At 35.0% G+C, this 18,788-nt stretch overlaps 1 protein-coding gene across 1 annotated transcript in view; it reads left to right on the top strand.

Annotated features, from left to right (window-relative positions):
* Positions 1-18,788, top strand: part of SKAP1 (src kinase associated phosphoprotein 1) — a 452,203-nt gene that overhangs the window by 334,662 nt on the left and 98,753 nt on the right. The window contains exons 4-7 of the mRNA XM_087713590.1: positions 8,407-8,484; positions 10,331-10,414; positions 13,678-13,802; positions 17,192-17,255. Coding sequence (XP_087569716.1) covers positions 8,407-8,484; positions 10,331-10,414; positions 13,678-13,802; positions 17,192-17,255 — 351 coding nt within the window. The remainder of the gene's footprint in view (positions 1-8,406; positions 8,485-10,330; positions 10,415-13,677; positions 13,803-17,191; positions 17,256-18,788) is intronic.

Raw genomic sequence — 18,788 nt, 5'->3', positions numbered from 1 at the left:
TTGATATTTGGTGAGAATGCTGTAATAGCAGTGATTCAGTCAGTGGCAAGAGGGACATATATAGAAAGTGGGTTTTTTTAAAAATTCGTTTAGTATAAAAGTCTGAAACTTGCAACAAAGTCACTGACCAGTAAGACTTTTTCAGCTTTTACAAAAGTCATTTGTTCTCATACTTAGTTTCCCTGTAAAGAGAGCAGTTTCCAGAATTTTTCACACTCTTCTTTCCATGGCTCTAATGTTCAATCTTGAATATAGGCAGTGACTTACATGTCTCAGGAAATCCTTAGTTATGAAAATAGAATTAAGCATTATATATCTTGCTTGGGGAGAAAGGAAAGTTTCTATCTCTCTAATAAAAGAGCTGAGCATGGGGTAGTCTGGGGGAATTTGCACAAATGAACTCTTATGTTTGGCTGCTGCAGTTGTGCCTCATGCTCACCTTGAGACACATTTGCAAGGATTTATGTCTACCCCCAGAGTTTTCCAGAGTCATAAAACTCTAAAATGAAAATAGTTCAGTGAAGGAAGAAAAGAATAGGGAAGGAAAAATTTGACAACATGGATGAATTGGCATATTAAGAGAGACTGCTTAGCAAAACAAGAAGGAACCCCTTCTGGTAAAGGATTCATACTTTAAAAGCTAGGAAAATGGCCACTGGGGACATGCTCAGTAGCACTTTTATATAGTTATGGGGGAGGGGAGAATTGATTCACTATAAATTAGGTAGTACATGGAGCAGTGCCAAGTTTCCAACACAATTCTGGTATCCTTTCTAATCAATTGGCATCATGCTCCAGAAGGTAGAATTTATTACCCTCTAGCATTGGGGAAGGTGATGCTGGTTCTTTTGATCACTCTAACAAGTTCCAAAGTAATTTTGGAAGTTTCACAAGCCTGCTGCATTCAGTTGGCAAAGTTTCATCATAATCATCATTGGGTTTTTTTGTCATTACTATAGGACAGGCACCAAACCACCATATTGTTAAAGTTTGTTTGCCAGTCAGATCCCTAAACTTTACCTTCAGTTTTCTTTTATAATTATGTTTCAATGGCTAATTAGTACTTTTTTGCTGCACAATCTATATTTTGCTTTTTTTTTCTTTGTGCTATTTACCGTATGCAGTTTCTATTCTATTTCAGAAAAGCTGAATATTCTCCATGGAAATTTCATTATTTTTTAAGTCACGCTTACCTATTTCATATCCATAGGCAAATAATATTATATAATTAAGAATGTCATCATGTAAATGATGAAATTGATAATACCAACATGTACGTATCATTTTTATTTCACTGCAATTTGCTATAGATAGCATTACAAATATCTTCTCTATTAATTCTGTTCTCCATCTTCTCATCCTCAAAATTTTCTATTTTTAATTTATTTTTTTCACCTTGTTTTCCTAAATTTTTATTCATCCTTTTCATTTTGTCCAAAGCTTTATTCACCATTTCCTATAATTCATTCCTTCCAACCCCCATTTCTCTTTTCTTCATTTTATCAGAATTTCTTATATTTTTTTGTCTGACCCAGTTTCTTTTCTGATTTGCATTTCTTTTTTAATTAAACTAAAATATATTTTTTTCAGTTCCATCCTCTTTCAACTTTTCTCTGTTTCCTACGTTTTATATGACGGCTTTGAATAAATTTGGAAACACCTGCAGACCTATATAATTGTATGAAGTTAGTAGGTTTTAAGAATAAATAAGATGTGTGTTTATGTACATATGTGTGTTTCTTGGGTCTGCTGCTCTTTGTTTGATACAGACGCAAAGCTACTGCTTTTCTTTCAATGCTTTAGCTCTGCTAGGTTTGCAAATGATCTGTTTTCTTGATGGCGAGATTCACATTGTCTCTTGCATCCTAGTCTCTCTGACTTCCACCAAAATGCTATCTTTTACTTTAAGAGACTTGAAAAATGATAAAAGAAATTATACCAAGATGCTTTGGATACTTCTTTTTACATCAAAGATCCCCATCATAGTAACATGAATGAAAGGTGACTACCTATTTAGTTTTTATGAAAACTTTGATTTAACAGGCATTCGGTAGAAAGGATGTCCCTTGTTCACAACTGCTGTTTAAATCAAAGAGTATATCAAGCCAAATCCATTCTATCACTGGTAAACTGAGCTTTCACTGTATTTCTGTATACAGAGTACCTGACTAATAACTTCTTCAGCATAAGTTACCTAGTCAGATAACAAAATGCCTGCCAGCAAACGACCAGGCTCAGAGAATATCAACAATTAAACTGAAGCTACCTATATTCTCTTTTATTGTTACATTACTTTTTGTCAGTTAAAAAAAATCATTGATTGGTTTACTCATGTTTTCACTGAGGTTGATGAATGTAAAGATGATGCCAAATTTATCACTTTATAATCTTTCTTAGGGATGGGCGAACAGAAATCCTGAGGTATGGAAGTGGCCTTGATGTCTTGTGTATTAGCTTTGAAAATGGAATTCTTTCCTCAATTTAAAAAAAAAAATGGACCCATATATTTTCATCTCTTCCCAAGGGTGATCTTGTTTCTCTTCTTTCTAAACATTTCTCCTTTAAAATATGAAGGAAAAAAAATATACCAATACAGTTTTTGTTTCATTGTTAATCTGCGTTAAATTTGAACACTTTATGTGAACCTTCAAACGTCCCCATGAGTTTGTATTTTCTCAACTTTCTTATATTCTTATTAAATTTCTTATTTCTACTACTGTTTCTTATCACTGTTCTTTTTTCTCTCATGATCTCACAAGTATATAGCTCTCTTGGTCTAAATATTTGCCTGGTCTCTTTAGTTCCACTTAAATAAATTATTAAAAGCTAACCTTTACCTTGTGTTTCCCCTTGATATTCATTTTATTATATTTTGCTTTCCTACTTCAAAGTTATTTATTATATTAACATTATTTCCTTTTTCTTCAACTTTCCCTCCTTCCCTCAGTTAAAATTTCCTCCTACCTTCCAGCATACATAACTTGAAAATCACAATTGCTATGGAAGCTGCCGTAAATATACTTTGGGAAGAATGGATTTTAAAAATCAGAGAATACATCATATGCCACGTGAAGAAGCCAAGGTGCAATAACTCAAAGCAACCATTAGAATCTGTTGCTAATTCTGATTATTTATTTACTTAAAGGCCTGCCCAACTCATAAAACCGTAATTCCATGCAGCATACAACAATTAAAGCAGTATTACAAAATGCCCCATATCAAAGCAACCAGAAATTAACAACAACAAAGCACATATCTCTTGGACAAACTCTCCAAACATTCTGGCCCCAATGCCAAGTCTTCAAAGACTTCCTGAAGGTTAACAGGGTCAGACTTGTAAATTCTTTTTCCTGGACAATGATGTAGCTTTACATGTGGAAATAAATGTTAATTAGAATTTATTCTAAATCCTGGAATTCTTGTGTTCTGAGTATTTTTTTAATTATATTATTTGCAATGAAAAAGAAGAAAAAAGGAAAAATGTATGTGAATATTTACCATTTTGAGTTATTCAGTCTTGCGTATGTTCATATACTATAGAATCAGTTTGTTTACCTCTGAAGAGGAAAACTATAGAATAAGCACATAGACTAATACAAGCAAATCTACTTTCCTAACACACCTCCAAATTGAGACCAATAGGATATTTGCTATTGTATAAGAAACCAAGCATTCTATCAATGAGAGTGTCATATAATGGTCATTTCTTTGGCCATTATGCTTTACATTATAATGTAGTACGATGAGTACACTTTTATTGCTTTAATTTTTTGCATATGTGTAGTTTTTGACTTACAACCACCATTAAACATGAAATTTAGCTCATGTCATTGCAATCATCAAATGAAATACCCAGATGACAACCTTGCTCAACGACTGCAATCCTTGCTTTCCTCATTGCAGTTGTTAAGCAGGTGGAGCAAAAGAGCAAGACATCCTTGTCTCCAGTCCAATGCTACAGTTCATCTGCCCTTCATGGAAAGGAATTCCATCTAAAAATCAAGCAGGAGTTTGTGTCATTGAGCAATCTCTGGAGGTCGGCTGCAAACACCCCATGCTGCAAATGCTCTGTGCCAAAATCTTGCTTGGATTTTGGGAGAGACTTTTTCAGCCAGCCTCCTGAAAAGTAAAATGCTTCTTAGCAGAGAGACTCTGATCTGTGTCTGGCAAAATCGATCTGACAGGCAGTGCTTAAAGAGAATGTTTATAAGATGATGTATCCTTGATATTTGTCTGCAGAGAAATTGTCTAGAATGTATAAAGATACTTGGAAATTTTTGCTGAAGATGTGTACAACATGAAAAGACATTTCATCATATTTGGTGGACATGTAAAAAAGCCAAAATAATTAATTCAGAAAAGGTTAAAGTACAACTGAAACCATAAACTTTTTGTGTGGGACTAAGGAACAGGAGCTAGAAAAAGTCATAGAACTTTGTTTTAATATGTACAATTTTACCAAGGCTATTATATGCACAGAAATGGAAAGTCTCAATTATACCATCACAGAGAAATGGTTGATAAAGATGATGGAACTTACAGAGAAGGTTAATGAACCTTTTTGAAGACAGAAAAAACAATATTCACATTTATTATTGACTGGAAATTTTTAAGGCTCTTTCTATGAAACAGAAAAACACACTTTTCATTAGTGGTTTTGATGAGTGCATGTGTGGGGGGGAATGGATAATAGAAAAAGATGAGGGTTTTTTTAAACATATAATAAGAGAGAAATTTGTAAATATACTTATAATTGCTGCAAAGAAAATTCTTTCTATTCTTTCCTTTTTATTCTTTCTACACTTCTGCCTTCCTTCCTTCCTTTCTCCCTACCTGCCTGCCTGCCTGCCTTTGCTCTTTATTAGTTTTTGTTTTGTTTGTTTACTAAAACTTTAAAAATATTATAAAACAAACAAATATGAAAAACTACCTACTGAATATACCACATACCAAAATAAATATAAAACAAGTTGCAGGCTTGATGCTCTGTGAACTTGGTTACTTGCTTGCAAATATACTGAATTAGACAACTACATCGGTGCTAGTGAGTGTGGACTTTGTTCCCTGTTTATAGACAGGTTATATTTGCTTGATAGTTTGTTTGGCGTTCAGCAAAGGTGAAAGAGTACTGAAAATGCCACAATGGAGAAATGGATAGCAAAATGTTAGAACAGATAGAAATGGCAAAACTGACCTATGGGACCAGGAAGAAAACAAATGCTGTTTAAAAGACTGGAAACTTATATGGATTTTGTTCTTTTTTCTTGAACCTTTTTTCTTTTTATCTTTAGGTTTGATACAAAATTTTAATAAATATCTATTTTTAAAAGATCAATTATTATGTAGGCATCCCTAAAATATTCTAGAGATGGCTGTTGGACTGCAAGAAACTGTTTGAAATCTCACAGCAAATTCTGAGAGGCAATACACTGCACATATGCCATGAGCCAGATATCTCTTTCTTTGCAACCTTCTAGGGATTCTCAAATTATTCATCATAGATCATGTCACCAGAGACATCTAGAATGGGCCCTGTTTTTTCTCTAAACTCTCACAAAAAAATTGAAAGAATTCACTGACTCTGTGTTTCTAGTTTTCTGCTAATTAACAAGAAATACAAGCAGAAGAGGCAACAGGTTATGTAAATGTCTGAGTGAGTGTAAATCTCTAGTGACAATGACTGAAAACCAAGGCCGGGCTCAGTGTGCCAGGATATCTTTTAAGTACATCCACAATATGTGTAGGATGCATCTTGAAGTAAGGGTGCAAGAGTATATTTATTTCATTAAATATCCAAAGCTCAATACCAATCTGATATCTGAAACAATTATGTTGTATTTAAGTACAATGACAATAAATATTATACTTATATTAATGCCATAATTTATTTGATTCTTATTTTCAGTACCACAATTTCTTGTAATTTCACCTCAGAAGATATACTATAGAGTTTCATTTTTACTACTGAAATACTAAAATATCTGAAACTAAAGTGTTTTGGAACAGCAGATATAGAATTCATATGAAATACATCCTCAGCAATTCTCATTTATGTAGTTCACTGTAAAATGAATCCTTTCTTGATTTATTTCAGGGTCAGGGTAGGGTCCTTTTTGCAGAAAGATCCAGAAGAATCAAGTGAGAGGAATGTACAGAGTTTCTATATCAGTGAGATGGGCGACACAGAAATTTAATAAATAAATCTTTCTTGTAATGCATAGGCTGTCTGAAAATGTTCAGTCTTTTTGCAGAAAGTGGGATAGAATAATAGTGACCAGGATTACTTAGAAACCTTAGTCGGTGTTGTCCATAAAACAGAGGCCTTCATGGGGCCCTGTATAGTGGAGTCATCAGATTTTCATACCATGCTTCTTTTTCCATTTAATAGTACTATATATAATAGATTATTGATATATTACTAATTTGTCACATCTTGTTGATCCTTGGCATTTGGACCATTTATGATTGGAATAAGCAAGTAAGATCTCATACTGGAATTTATATAAGAATCTACCATTTCTGGAAGTTATCCACATTTCATGCTATGAGATTGTACTGAGCCTAAGGGTGGATTGAGAAAAACACTGATGACAAATCTAATTTTATATGACACCAAATCTCTTTTAAAGCTGTAAACAATATATTTCTATACTATTTCTTTACTACTCTTCCTCCCAAACTGCCCAAAGCACTTTACAAAGAACAATTAAAAGAACCTTAAATGTAACTATCAACAATAAAACCAACAATCCTAAGAGTCAATAAAAATACTAAAATTAAAACAAGATTCTTTTTTTAAAAAGCAATTAAAAAGGCAATTGGAAAAAAAAAGGTAAACTTGCCCTGTAGTAATTGTTATTCTACAAATGCCTTGGTGAACCAATATGACTTCAATAGACTTTCATTGAATCCATTTGTTGGTGCTTAAGGCAGCAGTTTTACACCATCTTTCTTAAAGTAAGTTCTGTTAAAATTACCAGTTTTGCCACAAAAATGAGTGGTTTATTGTATGACTAGATGAGATTCTGAGTTATAATGCATCAAGAATTTCTAATCTAGCAACTCTCATTTTATTAAAAATATATGTGATTTTTAAAGAAAATAAAGCATAAAAACTGACTAGCTTAATTTAGCAGAAATTCTGAAGTATACTCAATTCAAGCCTAATTTTCATAGATGCTCTTGCATCTTTCAAGCCTGAGTTCCATAGATGCAAGTGAGTCAGATAACATGTTTCTAAGTTAATAAGAAAAGTATTTTTAAAACTCATTGCACTGTGCACTGAACTGTGAGCCGCCCTGAGTCCCCCCAGGGAAAAGGGCGGCATACAAATAAAGTATCTTATCTTATCTTATCTTATTGCTGACTTAAATGCCATTTTAACTATGCTGGCTTTCTCATATCTAAAGCGCTCCATGGCTTAGGCCCAGGATACCTGCGAGACCACCTACTGCCACCAGTGCGATCCCACAGAGTTGGTCTCTTCAGGGTGCTGTCAGCTAGACAGTGTCGGCTAGCGACCCCCAGGGGGAGAGCCTTCTCTGTGGGAGCGCCTTCCCTCTGGAATCAGCTGCCCCCGGAGCTTCGCATAATTTCCGACTTCCGGTCCTTCCGATGCACTCTGAAAAGTTGGTTTTTCCAGCAAGCCGGCCTGGCCTGAATAGAATAAAATATAGGAATAATTTGGTTGTTAATTTTAATTTAATTTTTAAATTTTTATTGTAAATATCAAATGGGGTTTTTTGGGATACTTTATTTAATGTCCCTTTTAATTTTTGTAATATGTGTTTTCTTTTATGTTGTATGCTGCCCTGAGTCCTTGGGAGAAGGGCGGCATATGTGTTAATCCAATAAACCTAAACCTAAACCTAGCGACGTAGTTGTCTGCAGCATTATATGGGTTAATCATTCCATTATGACAACTTGTAAGCCAACATGAGCTTCTGATCAGCTCTAATCTCAGACCTGAACTTTAAACACAAAGCTTTGCATTTTAAATTGTGTTCATGCAGAATGATATTGTATTGACTAACCATCACACTGTGTCAAAAATCTCTCTCCCTCCCTCCCTCCCTTCCTCCCTCCCTCTCTCTCTCATCTTAATCAGAAATATATATTTTTTCCAGTGTATAAATCTATCTTGTGTTGCATTGTAAGAACTAACACAGCTTATCAATATAACCAATATGTACTTTACTGTTATGTTACTGTCAGGAACGTAATTACCAGCCTCATCATTTAAGCTTTGTGAATTTGGTAGTAGTCAAGAATAGATAAAACATAAAACTGACTTTTTTATTTTTATTTAGTAAAAATTTGAAATGGTTCTCTGGACTAGTTACAACAAAAACAAATGTATTCCGTTTTGGAATAGTTGTCATTTATTATTATAATTATTATTTTTAGATGAGAACAATATACAGAAGGCTACTGAAGATCAAGGAATCGTTTTAAAACAAGGCTATTTGGAAAAGAGAGCTAAAGGTGAACATCTACTAATTGAATATTTATTTATTTGTGTATTTATTAATCAAATTGATATGGCTACCTATCTCATGGAAAATTACACTGAGTGGTTGATAACACCCCAATAAAACAATAAATATAAAACAATTGTTATCTAAACCTATTATAAGTTAAAACATTGAGGACTATCAAATATCACAAAATAACAGAGTTGGAATGGATCTTGGAGGTCTTCTAGTCCAATCCCCTGCTCAAGCAGGAGACCTTATACCATTTCAGACTAATGGTTGTCCAATCTCATCTTAAAATCCTCCAATTTTGGAGCACCCACAACTTCTGAAGGTAAGCCATCCCTCTGATTCATTGTTCTAACTGTCAGGAAATTTCTCCTTAGTTCTAGTTTGGTAATCAGAACTAAATAAGAAAAGAAAGTAGTAGATGGAAGGATGTTAATAATAAGGGAGTCATCTCACAAGTTCATCTGCCCTTGAGGTCCTCAGCTGGCATAACCAGCTTTGAAAGCTCAGGAGTGCTGAGGTTGACCTAATCTTTGTGGGGAGAAGATTCCACAAAGCAGAAAAAGCCTGCCACCTAGGGCCTGCCAAATGAAGCTCCCTAGATGGGAGAATCGGTAACATGTTGATTCTGTTGGATCTGGTGAGGCAGATGAAATTAGAAAGAGGCAGTCCCTCGAAAAGGCCTTGTCCCTTGCCATTGTAGAGTTTTAAAGGACAACACCAGCACCTTGAATTGAACCAGAATAAGCTGGCAACCAATGCAGTTCACCAAACGGAGGGTGAATATATATATATATGCTTGTGCTTTTGCATTTTGCGTCTGCTGAAGTTTTCAGATACTTTTTAAGGGGTAAGATCCCTTGGCATAAGTAAAATCCTTATCATTATTAAAATCAACTGTGATTGATTTATGAATTCACATTTCTGTATTCCTATGTTGTCCATGTTTTAAAACTTGTAACCCTCCAAGCAAAAATTATGGTTAACTTTTCATGCAGACATTTGATGCTGAGAGAAGTACATAACACAAAATACAACATCAATTGCTAGAAGTGATTGTATTTGCTTCTATCCATTTCAGTATGATTATTATTGTGAATACCACGTATTAAACAGATTTTTCTCTTGTTGTCACATGTCATCATATACTAATTCTATAGACATGCCCTTTATGGAAGCCAAAGTCTAGAAAATAACTTAAAATGTATCAAAATATCCTGGTTGCATCAGTCCATCAATTCGCCATTCCTTCAGTTAGATGTAGATAAGGTGATAATAGAAACCATATTGGAGCAGAAAAAGATAGATAGGCAGAGTAAAAGAAGAAAGAGAGAATTAAACAGTTATCCCAGGAATTTCTTATTCTTTAAAGAATTGTAACAATACATAGAAAAGGATACTCTTTGTTTGGTCAAATATCACTTACCTATTTGGCACTAGAGGCAAATAAATCAGTGGGCCCTTGAAATTAGAAAAAGTGACCACATTTTTTGTATTTTGGAATAATTTAATCCCTGCCAAATTAATTAAAATATTTAGCAAATAATGAGAGCTTTCCAGATGTTTTCAACTTTAAATCATATAGAACGTGCCACAAGTCTATGGAAAGGCTTATATACATGACTTGTCAAGTATTATGTAAACTGGGAGTTGAAGTCCAGCACATTTTTTCAGGTTGAAAAAACTGCAGTAAACAGAAAATATATATATCTCTTCTGAAAAATACCTTGTATAAACAAAATGCCTTGGAACAATAAGTATTAGTACCAGAAATAATTGTGATTGATATTCCAGCTTTTTCAGAAATACAGAATCCTTACTCATTCCACCTTCTTTCTTTTTCACAGACTCCAAAATCTTTGGTTCTGAGTGGCAAAGGAGATGGTGTGTTCTTGACAATACAGCTTTCTACTATTATGCAAATGAAAAAAGTAGGTGCTTTCTGTTCCTTCACTGCATCATTTGAACTGAGGTTTAAAAAAAGCTGTTCTCTTTTTAGGAGACTCTGTTCATGAGTAGTCATAAATGTCCAGTGGATCAACTGGAGAAGACAGCAATAAAAGAACTACTATTGTCCAAAATTCATTTTACATTATAGCTCATTTATTCTCTGATATTTTCTGCATTTATTACAAACATTAAAGCAGTTCTACGCACAAGGAACCCAGGGAGATGAAAATCAAATTGTTAAATCTCCTATACCTCATGTAAAATTGAGGGGGGGGGGGATAGCCACTAAAGTTTGCAACCAGTCGGAAGTTGTATATGGATATTCCTGATCCAAATGCAACAGAAGAAGTGTTACATCATATTGGCTCTTTTAGCTGAGTGTTGAATTAGCCACAATACAGGGTGGGATGTTGCCATTAGATGCAGCCTTAAGATGAAGAAGATTGGCTGGTTGTATTCTAACACCGTTGTCAGTTAAAGATGAACAAAAAGGAGAAATAGAGGCACAAGGCCCTGTGTATATAAAGTAAACCACATTTTCCCCCATTAGTTGTCAGGTAGGTTTTAATTCTCCCCTAAATGACCATATATAATCTTGTATGTCAGTATGTATAAATATATTTCAGTTATGCACAATCATATGCATATAAACAAGCTAATACTTCCAACTGAATTTAGCAAGCGTTAGATGGGCTCTGATTACATTGTACTTCTATGCAGAAAAATTGAATGTAGGTTAAATATGCATATATACACATGTGTGTGTATTGTGTGTGTAGACAAACATAGAGAGTGGGAGGAGAGGGAGAAAGAGAGAGGAAGAAATAAAAAACAGAGAAAGGATTGGACTTTCTGAACTAGTGATGTGTCTTTTTCCACCACAATTCTTGAGATGGCAGATGCTGCATCTAGGAAACGGTAGATATATATACCTGCATACAAGTGCATATTAATAAAGCCAGTCCCCATTTCCCAAACACACTGTAGTTTGACTGAGAAAAAGGAATATGGAAGAAGGTGCACGAATACATTTAATTCTCAAAAGCAAACATCATTGACATCATAGAAACAAAATGCATGTATATCAGGAGACTGAACCTATAAGGCTGGTGTTTGGAAGTTTCAAAACTCATCTCTCAGAATTCAACACCTTTTTGGTGTAGCACTGAGGAGTTCCTGCTGCCACTGGAGGCAGCATATCCAGCTCACAACCCCAGTGTGTGTGAGAGATATGGTTTACTCATACTCTGCTGCCTTACTGGTCATTATAATGCCAATGGCACAATCTCCTACTTATGTAACATAGAACAATGTAGCTAGAGGATTCATCACTTCCTTTTAGCGGGGGAGAGAGACAGACTAATTTCAGAAGAAATAAACTAAATCAAAATTTTAGAGATAAAATAGAAAAATATTTTTTAAATTTCACATTAATCCAAACATTCATTTTTTGAAAAAGATAATTTATGATGGTGCTCAGCTCATGAGAGAAACAGCCAATAAATTAGAAAAACAAATATAAAACATTTGGAAGAAAAACATAATGCTCCAGGTAAGCAACAATATAGTAATGGTTTGCTGCATAAGGCAATAAAAGAGAATATCAAATTAATGTTATCAGTTACAAGAAGGTTCTACAGAGAAAAATGTATTTTTGGCATCCAGACTGAAGTATTTAATACAAATTCACACTGTGAGTAGAACATTCAATTTCATACGTTACACAAAGAAAAAAGAAATTCAGTATCACATAGAAACATATATCAATAATCTGTTGCAAATCCTGGCTAGATATAGATGGCAATTTCTGTAAAAATAGTCTTCTTATAGCAAAAGGTCTATGTTTCTGTTTTACCTAATTTTATTTAGGGTTCATAGTACATGTAAAATGGGGGAGGGAGGGCTTGAAATATTTCATCTAGCCACTGGTGTGATATCATAAAATAATCCTTCCCATAGCAACCAAATCCCCTTCCCCACTAAAATAGATATGTTTTAATAAAACAGCATCTTCCAACAGTCCTAATCAATGATTTAATTGGGAGGGCAGGGAGAATTTTTGAGTGAGGGCAGAATCTGCCTTCTGATCCTGCAACTTGGATCCTGTGGAAAGATGCTCCCTTTTATCACCCTCCTGCATATTAGCTTGAAGCAAATGCATATGTCAAATCTGCCATATGGAGACAGCTTTAAATTGCTTCATCTAGCAGCTGTTCAGAAGTGGAGAGTTATTTCTGTTCAATTTTTTCCAAGCTGTTGCAAACTTGAGAGGAAGGGTTGTTGATGCCAGAATGAGGAAAATCTAAAATGAAAATCCTTGCACACAGATCAGTTCATCAGACATAGATCAATTAAAAGCTTATTCTGCATGGCACTTGTAACATGAATATTGGTCCTAAGTTCCACATAGCTCTTTGATATATCCAGAATATTGCACATCCAAAATCAAAAATACCTTTTCAACAACAATTTAAAATAACCAATTAATGCCAATCAAGCTCATATTCTGATGAAAATATAACAAATGTATCATTCTAATGGGGTGCAAGTAATCCATAAAATAAAATGCAGTTTGAAGGAGTATAGAGAGTCCTTGACTTACAATAGTTCATTTAGTGACCATTCAAAGTTACAACAGCACTGAAAAATGTGACTTTTGATCATTTTTTACTGTTATGATCTATGCAGCAACCCCATGATCATATGATCAAAATTCAGATGCTTGGCAACTGGTTCATATTATGACAGTTTCTGTGTCCCAACGTTATGTGATTACCTTTTGCAACCTTCTGAAAAGCAAAATCAATGGGAAAGACAGTTTCACTTAGCAACTGGGTTACTAACTTAACAACCGCAGTGATTCACTTAACAATTGTGCCAAGAAAGGTCATAAAATGGGGCAAAACTCACTTAAGAACAGAGGTTTTGGGCTCAGTTGTGATGGTAAATCAAGGACTGCCTGTATGGCAGGCATAAAAGAATGATTAAATTCTTCTCTGCTATCCATAGTTCAATCATCATTCTATAAGCTGCCTAAAGGTCACTTTGGATAATGATATGGCTGGCATACAATTTAATAGTTGTTTAGTTTAGTTTAGTTTAGTTTAGTTAGTTTAGTAATAGTTAGTTTAGTTTAGTTAGTTTAATAATAAATAAAATAAGTAAAAAATGAATATAAGGAATCTTGAAGACCTCGGGGTCCTGTATTGAATACTAATAATGATTCATCATTGCTATTGTGCAGGCAAACAACCAAAAGGCATGTTTGCTATTGAGCACTATCATGCTCAGTTGGCTCCCTATCTGCGCAAGGATTCCCGAAGAGATTGCTGCTTTGAGTTGATTTCTCCTGGTAAACGAACCTATGAGGTATGATTAACAGACAAGGAAAGCGTTTTTTCTGCCAACACGAACTGTAGGAAGAGTTTTCATCAAGAAATTTAGTCACAAAATATGTTTAAACAAGGGAAAGATAACATTCTATATTCTGTATTTTGGAAAATACTCAATGAAATGTTTGTGCTTCCTTTGTCATTGATCATGTTTATAGAGGTCCATTCAAGTAGAATTTTACAAATAGCACTCTCTATCTGTTTATTTATCCATCCATTTTTTTAGTTATCTGTCAAATTCTAAAATCCTAGCTTAAATAATATTTTGCTATATACCGTATATACTCGAGTATAGGCCGACCCGAATATAAGCCGAGGCACCTAATTTTACCACAAAAAACTGGAAAAGTTATTGACTCGAGTATAAGCCTAGGGTGGGAAATGCAGCAGCTACCAGTAAATTTCAAAAATAAAAATAGATACCAATAATGTTTTTGAATATTTATTTCAAAGAAAAACAGTAAACTAGCGGTGTATTCAATGAAATACTTCACTCACCTCATGATGCTGATGTCCCGCTGTGATGATGATGTCCCGTGCAGCCGCGGGAGCGATGTCCCGCCTCCTATGACACACGGCACAGTGATTCCTATCATTGGATCACTGTACCAGAGGAGGTGGGACATCGCTATGTGGCTGCTTGCCATAACAAGGAGGAGGTGGGACATCGTTGCAGAGCGGCAGGAGGGGGAGGAAGGGGAATCGTAAGACAGTCCTGCATTACATTAGAACGTGAGGAGGGGGGATGGTGCGGTGCGCGCTGCGCGGCAAACTGACACAGAGGGAGGGGAAACTCACAGGGGCACTGGGCCATTCACGAGTGTCACCCAGCGGCATGGCCCCGCCCCTTTCTCTCCTCCATTTCGGGCAAATTTTTCACTGACTCGAGTATAAGCCGAGGCGGCTTTTTTCAGCCCAAAAAGTGGGCTGAAAAACTAGGCTTATACTTGAGTATATACAGTAAAGCTTAAAATGATTTTGAACTGTTCTGTGATGCTTGCCACAGAATTTAGCTAGAAAGTCAACATGGCATCATTATGTTTACCACATATATATTTCATTGCTGTATTTTTAATCTATTTTATCCTGGAATTATTTCATTTGACATGGTTATAAGAACAATGAAGAATAATCAACTGCTATTACTACTATTACTTATGAAACTATTTTAAAGATTTGATTGCCCTCTGCCAGTGTGAGATACAGTTCCTTTTTACATCCATTTAAATCCAGTGGTTCTATTTCCTGCCTTTCCCATGGTTCAACAAATGCCTTGCTTTGCATTCCTAAGGCTTGGTGCTGTCTGATAGTTGTTGACATAACCAGTGCTCTTGTTCTGGGAAATTCTAGCTCTCAGCATGAGTCCTATATTCTCCTGTGCACAACATGCAGATCCTAAAATTGTTTGTTAAGAGAATGGGATATCCCTCTTTCTTTCTACTAATGTATATTTAATACTTATATTAAAATATGTAGAATTAAGAATGAAATTAAAAATCACTGTTATCCCCCTGCACCATTGTTTTTATCATTCTGCTCGAATTAACTTATTCTGGCATTTATAAAAGTTGGAGGGACTGAGACGTTGCTGCTTCAGAGCTAATATGAATTAATTATGTTGTTTGAAGTTCATACAACCCAATCAATATGTGAAAATCCCACCCAGTAAAATTAATTGAGATTCAAGGCTGTTTAAAATATATTAACTGAACCAACCTTGTTCTTTGGTTCTAATAGATTGCTGCTTCTCATTCCCAGACTTTTCTCCCTAGTTAGTCTGTTAGCTATTCTTCTGACCCTTCTTTCCGTGTTTATCTCTGTATCCTTCCTTCGGTGAGCTTGAGCAAGCGTTTTGTGATAGTGAAGCAAAATATCCTCTACCTCATTAGTAGAGTGAAATAATTACCCTAGAGTATCACCCAAAGAGGTGTGGCATTGTCAGTCAATATCTGAAACTTCATCTACATCTACATTGCTAACATAAACCTATTAAAGCATAACTTTCTCCATGCATGTTATTATTGGTCCCCAAAGCTAGTCCAACACCAATGTACTCCTGTGGCAGAGTTTGCATTTCAATCTGATGAATCTCTGGTCATTACACATTTTCCATTGTTTGGTTTTCTTTCAATATATATGTGGACAGCCTCAGCCTCATTCCTCAAGAAGTCTATTTAGATTTTTTAAAATAAGTGAACAAATGTAAGAATAACATTTTAAAAAAAGAGGGGGAACTATTTTACATAAAATGAGAAGAGTTGAACAGTGGTGGAAATGAAAGACATGATGATATTTATCCAGACAAAAACATTACAGACTAAGGCTTATTTGCCTATTCACTACCTTTCTTATTGTTCACTGATTCAGCAACTGAATAGGTAAACTGTCTTTAAAAAGTCTACTGCATTTCAAATGATCCTAAGCAATAATAGATATTATTGTTGCATGCTGTTATGAATTCATTCTTAATAATGAATTAATGAATAAAGATGGATGGATGGATGGATGGATGGATGGATGGATGGATGGATGAATATAGGTAATGCTCAACTTACAACAATTCATTTAGCGATGATTTGAAGTTATAATGGCACTGAAAAATGTGACTAATTGCCAGTTTTTACATTTAGGACCACTGTAATACAATCACATGATCAAAATTCAGACACTTGGCAACTGGTGTATTATGATGGTTTTAGTGTCTTTGAGTCATGTGATCCCCTTTTGTGACCTTATGACAAAGTCAATGGGGAAGCCAGATTCATTTAACAACCATATTAGGAACTTAGCAACCGTGGTGATTCGCTTATCAACTGTAGCAAGAAAAGTTGTGAAATGGGACAAAATTCACCCCACAAATGTCTTGCTTAGCAACATAAATTTTGGGCTTAATTGTGGTTGTAAGTTGAGGACTACATGTAGAACATAATACCAATGGCATGTAATCTACACTGATGATGGTGCCATATTTAAATGTCCAGCCATAATTCTTAACTTAGACACATTCATGTATGAGTGAAGTTCTACATTGAAAAAAAGTGGCTTATGACTGATTTTTCACAATTATGACCATTGCACAATCCTCATAGTTATATGATCAAAATTCAGCCACTTGGCAACATTCTCATATTTAGGAAAGTTGCAGTATCCTACAGTCATGTGATCACCTTTTGCAACCTTCTAACAAGCAACGTCAATGGGGAAGCTCGATTCAGTTAACAACCATGTTACTAACTGCAGTAATTCACTTAACAACTATAGCAAAAAAGGTCATAAAATAGGGCAAAATTCACCTAACAAATGTTTCACTTAGCAACAGAAATGTTGTATACATTTGGCATTCTGATTTATATTTTTATTTTGCAGTTCACAGCTGCTAATTCTGCAGAAGCTATAGACTGGGTGGATCATATCACATTTCTGCTGAAAGGTGAGTCCCTTGGGAAGGATCAAACCCATATTTTAGTTCTAAGAATTAATCAATGAAGCAATTACATATTTATCAATCAACTATGGACATCAATAGCCTTAACTAACCCATCAGTTTGTGGATTAGTCATTCCCTTCAGTTTTCACAAAGTGGAAAGAGAAGAAATATTGTACTAAATGGTCTTCAAGTGAATGTGACGGAGAAAAAACAGTCATTCACACTCAGTGTCACATGTATGAACATACTTATCCTGTTCATCTGGACTTTTGACAATGTATGTTCTCACTCTCCTGTATCTGTGCCTTCTCTGAAGATACCCACTTTTATATCAGTCCTGGGGGTGGATACTGGTAGAGTCCAGACTGGTAACAACTTTGCAATATTCTTCTTTATTTTATTTCTTTCTTTGTTTGTTTATATTTCATAATTCTTAATCACACATTTCTCTCAGAGATTTTTGAAAGAGATATTTAAAGGTTCTTTTCCAGTCAAAGTTATGTACCCAATGATCACAACACCTTTTCCATTTATCTCCAGCACTCCACAGGATTTCAATCACTATTTATTTTTCTGGTTATTATTATCAAGATTTTCCATATAAGTGTTTCCAGTATTATAATACTTTGTACCTATCTTTTTCAAAATTCATGCCCTTATTCTTCCTACAGATATAGGCATGCTGCCATTTATGGATACTGATAAAATGAATAGGACTTTCTTTCTCTACCACCTATTGTTTCTCATCACTTTCCCTTCTATGGCTCTCAACTTATTTATCAACAAATTATTTCTATCCTGAATAGACCTCTTGAGAGCATACTTCAGTTCCCAAAATTTCAGTTAATGTATCAGGTACTGTATACCTTAGAATCATAGGCTAGAAAAGACTTTGGAGGTCTAGTCTAACCCGTTGTCCAAGGCAGGAGACTTATACAATTCTGGACAAATGGCTGTCCAATCTTTTCTTAGAAATCTCCAGCAATGGAGCACCCACAACTTCGGGAAACAAGCTATTCTTTTGATTAATGTTTCACACTATAGGGGAATGTTTGCTTAGTTCCAATTTTTGCTTAGGTTGGATCTGTCTTTAATGAGCTTCCACCCATTGTTTTTTGTTCTGCCCTCAGGTGCTTTGAAGAATAAGTCAATTCTCTTTTCCCTGTATTAGTGCCTGAAGTATTGGTAGATAGCTATCATGTTACCCTAATCTCTTTTTGTTAGGCTAGTTCCTTTAACCATTTATCATATGGTTTAGCCTCCAGACCTTTGTCATACTTGTTGCTCTTCTTTGCACTCTTTCTAAGGCCTCAGCATCTTTGTTGTGTTGTGGTGGCTAGATCTGGACAATGTATTCCAACTGTGACTTCAGTAATGCAGTATAGTGCAGGGATATACCCTCTCTATTCTTGATGCTTTCACTCTATTGATGCAGACTGCTTTTTTGCGGCTGCAGCAAACCTCTGGCTTATAATTATGTGATGGTCCTAGATCTCTCTCATAATTACTACACTAGAACCAGGTACCCTGTATTCT

This window comes from Thamnophis sirtalis, unplaced genomic scaffold (assembly GCF_051295495.1).
Source record: "Thamnophis sirtalis isolate CommonGarterSnake01/CBP01778 unplaced genomic scaffold, rThaSir2_p1.2 scaffold_4, whole genome shotgun sequence".
Classification (NCBI taxonomy): domain Eukaryota; kingdom Metazoa; phylum Chordata; class Lepidosauria; order Squamata; family Natricidae; genus Thamnophis; species Thamnophis sirtalis.
Note: the sequence above shows the minus strand (reverse complement) of the source record. Positions and strands in the feature narration are given on the sequence as shown.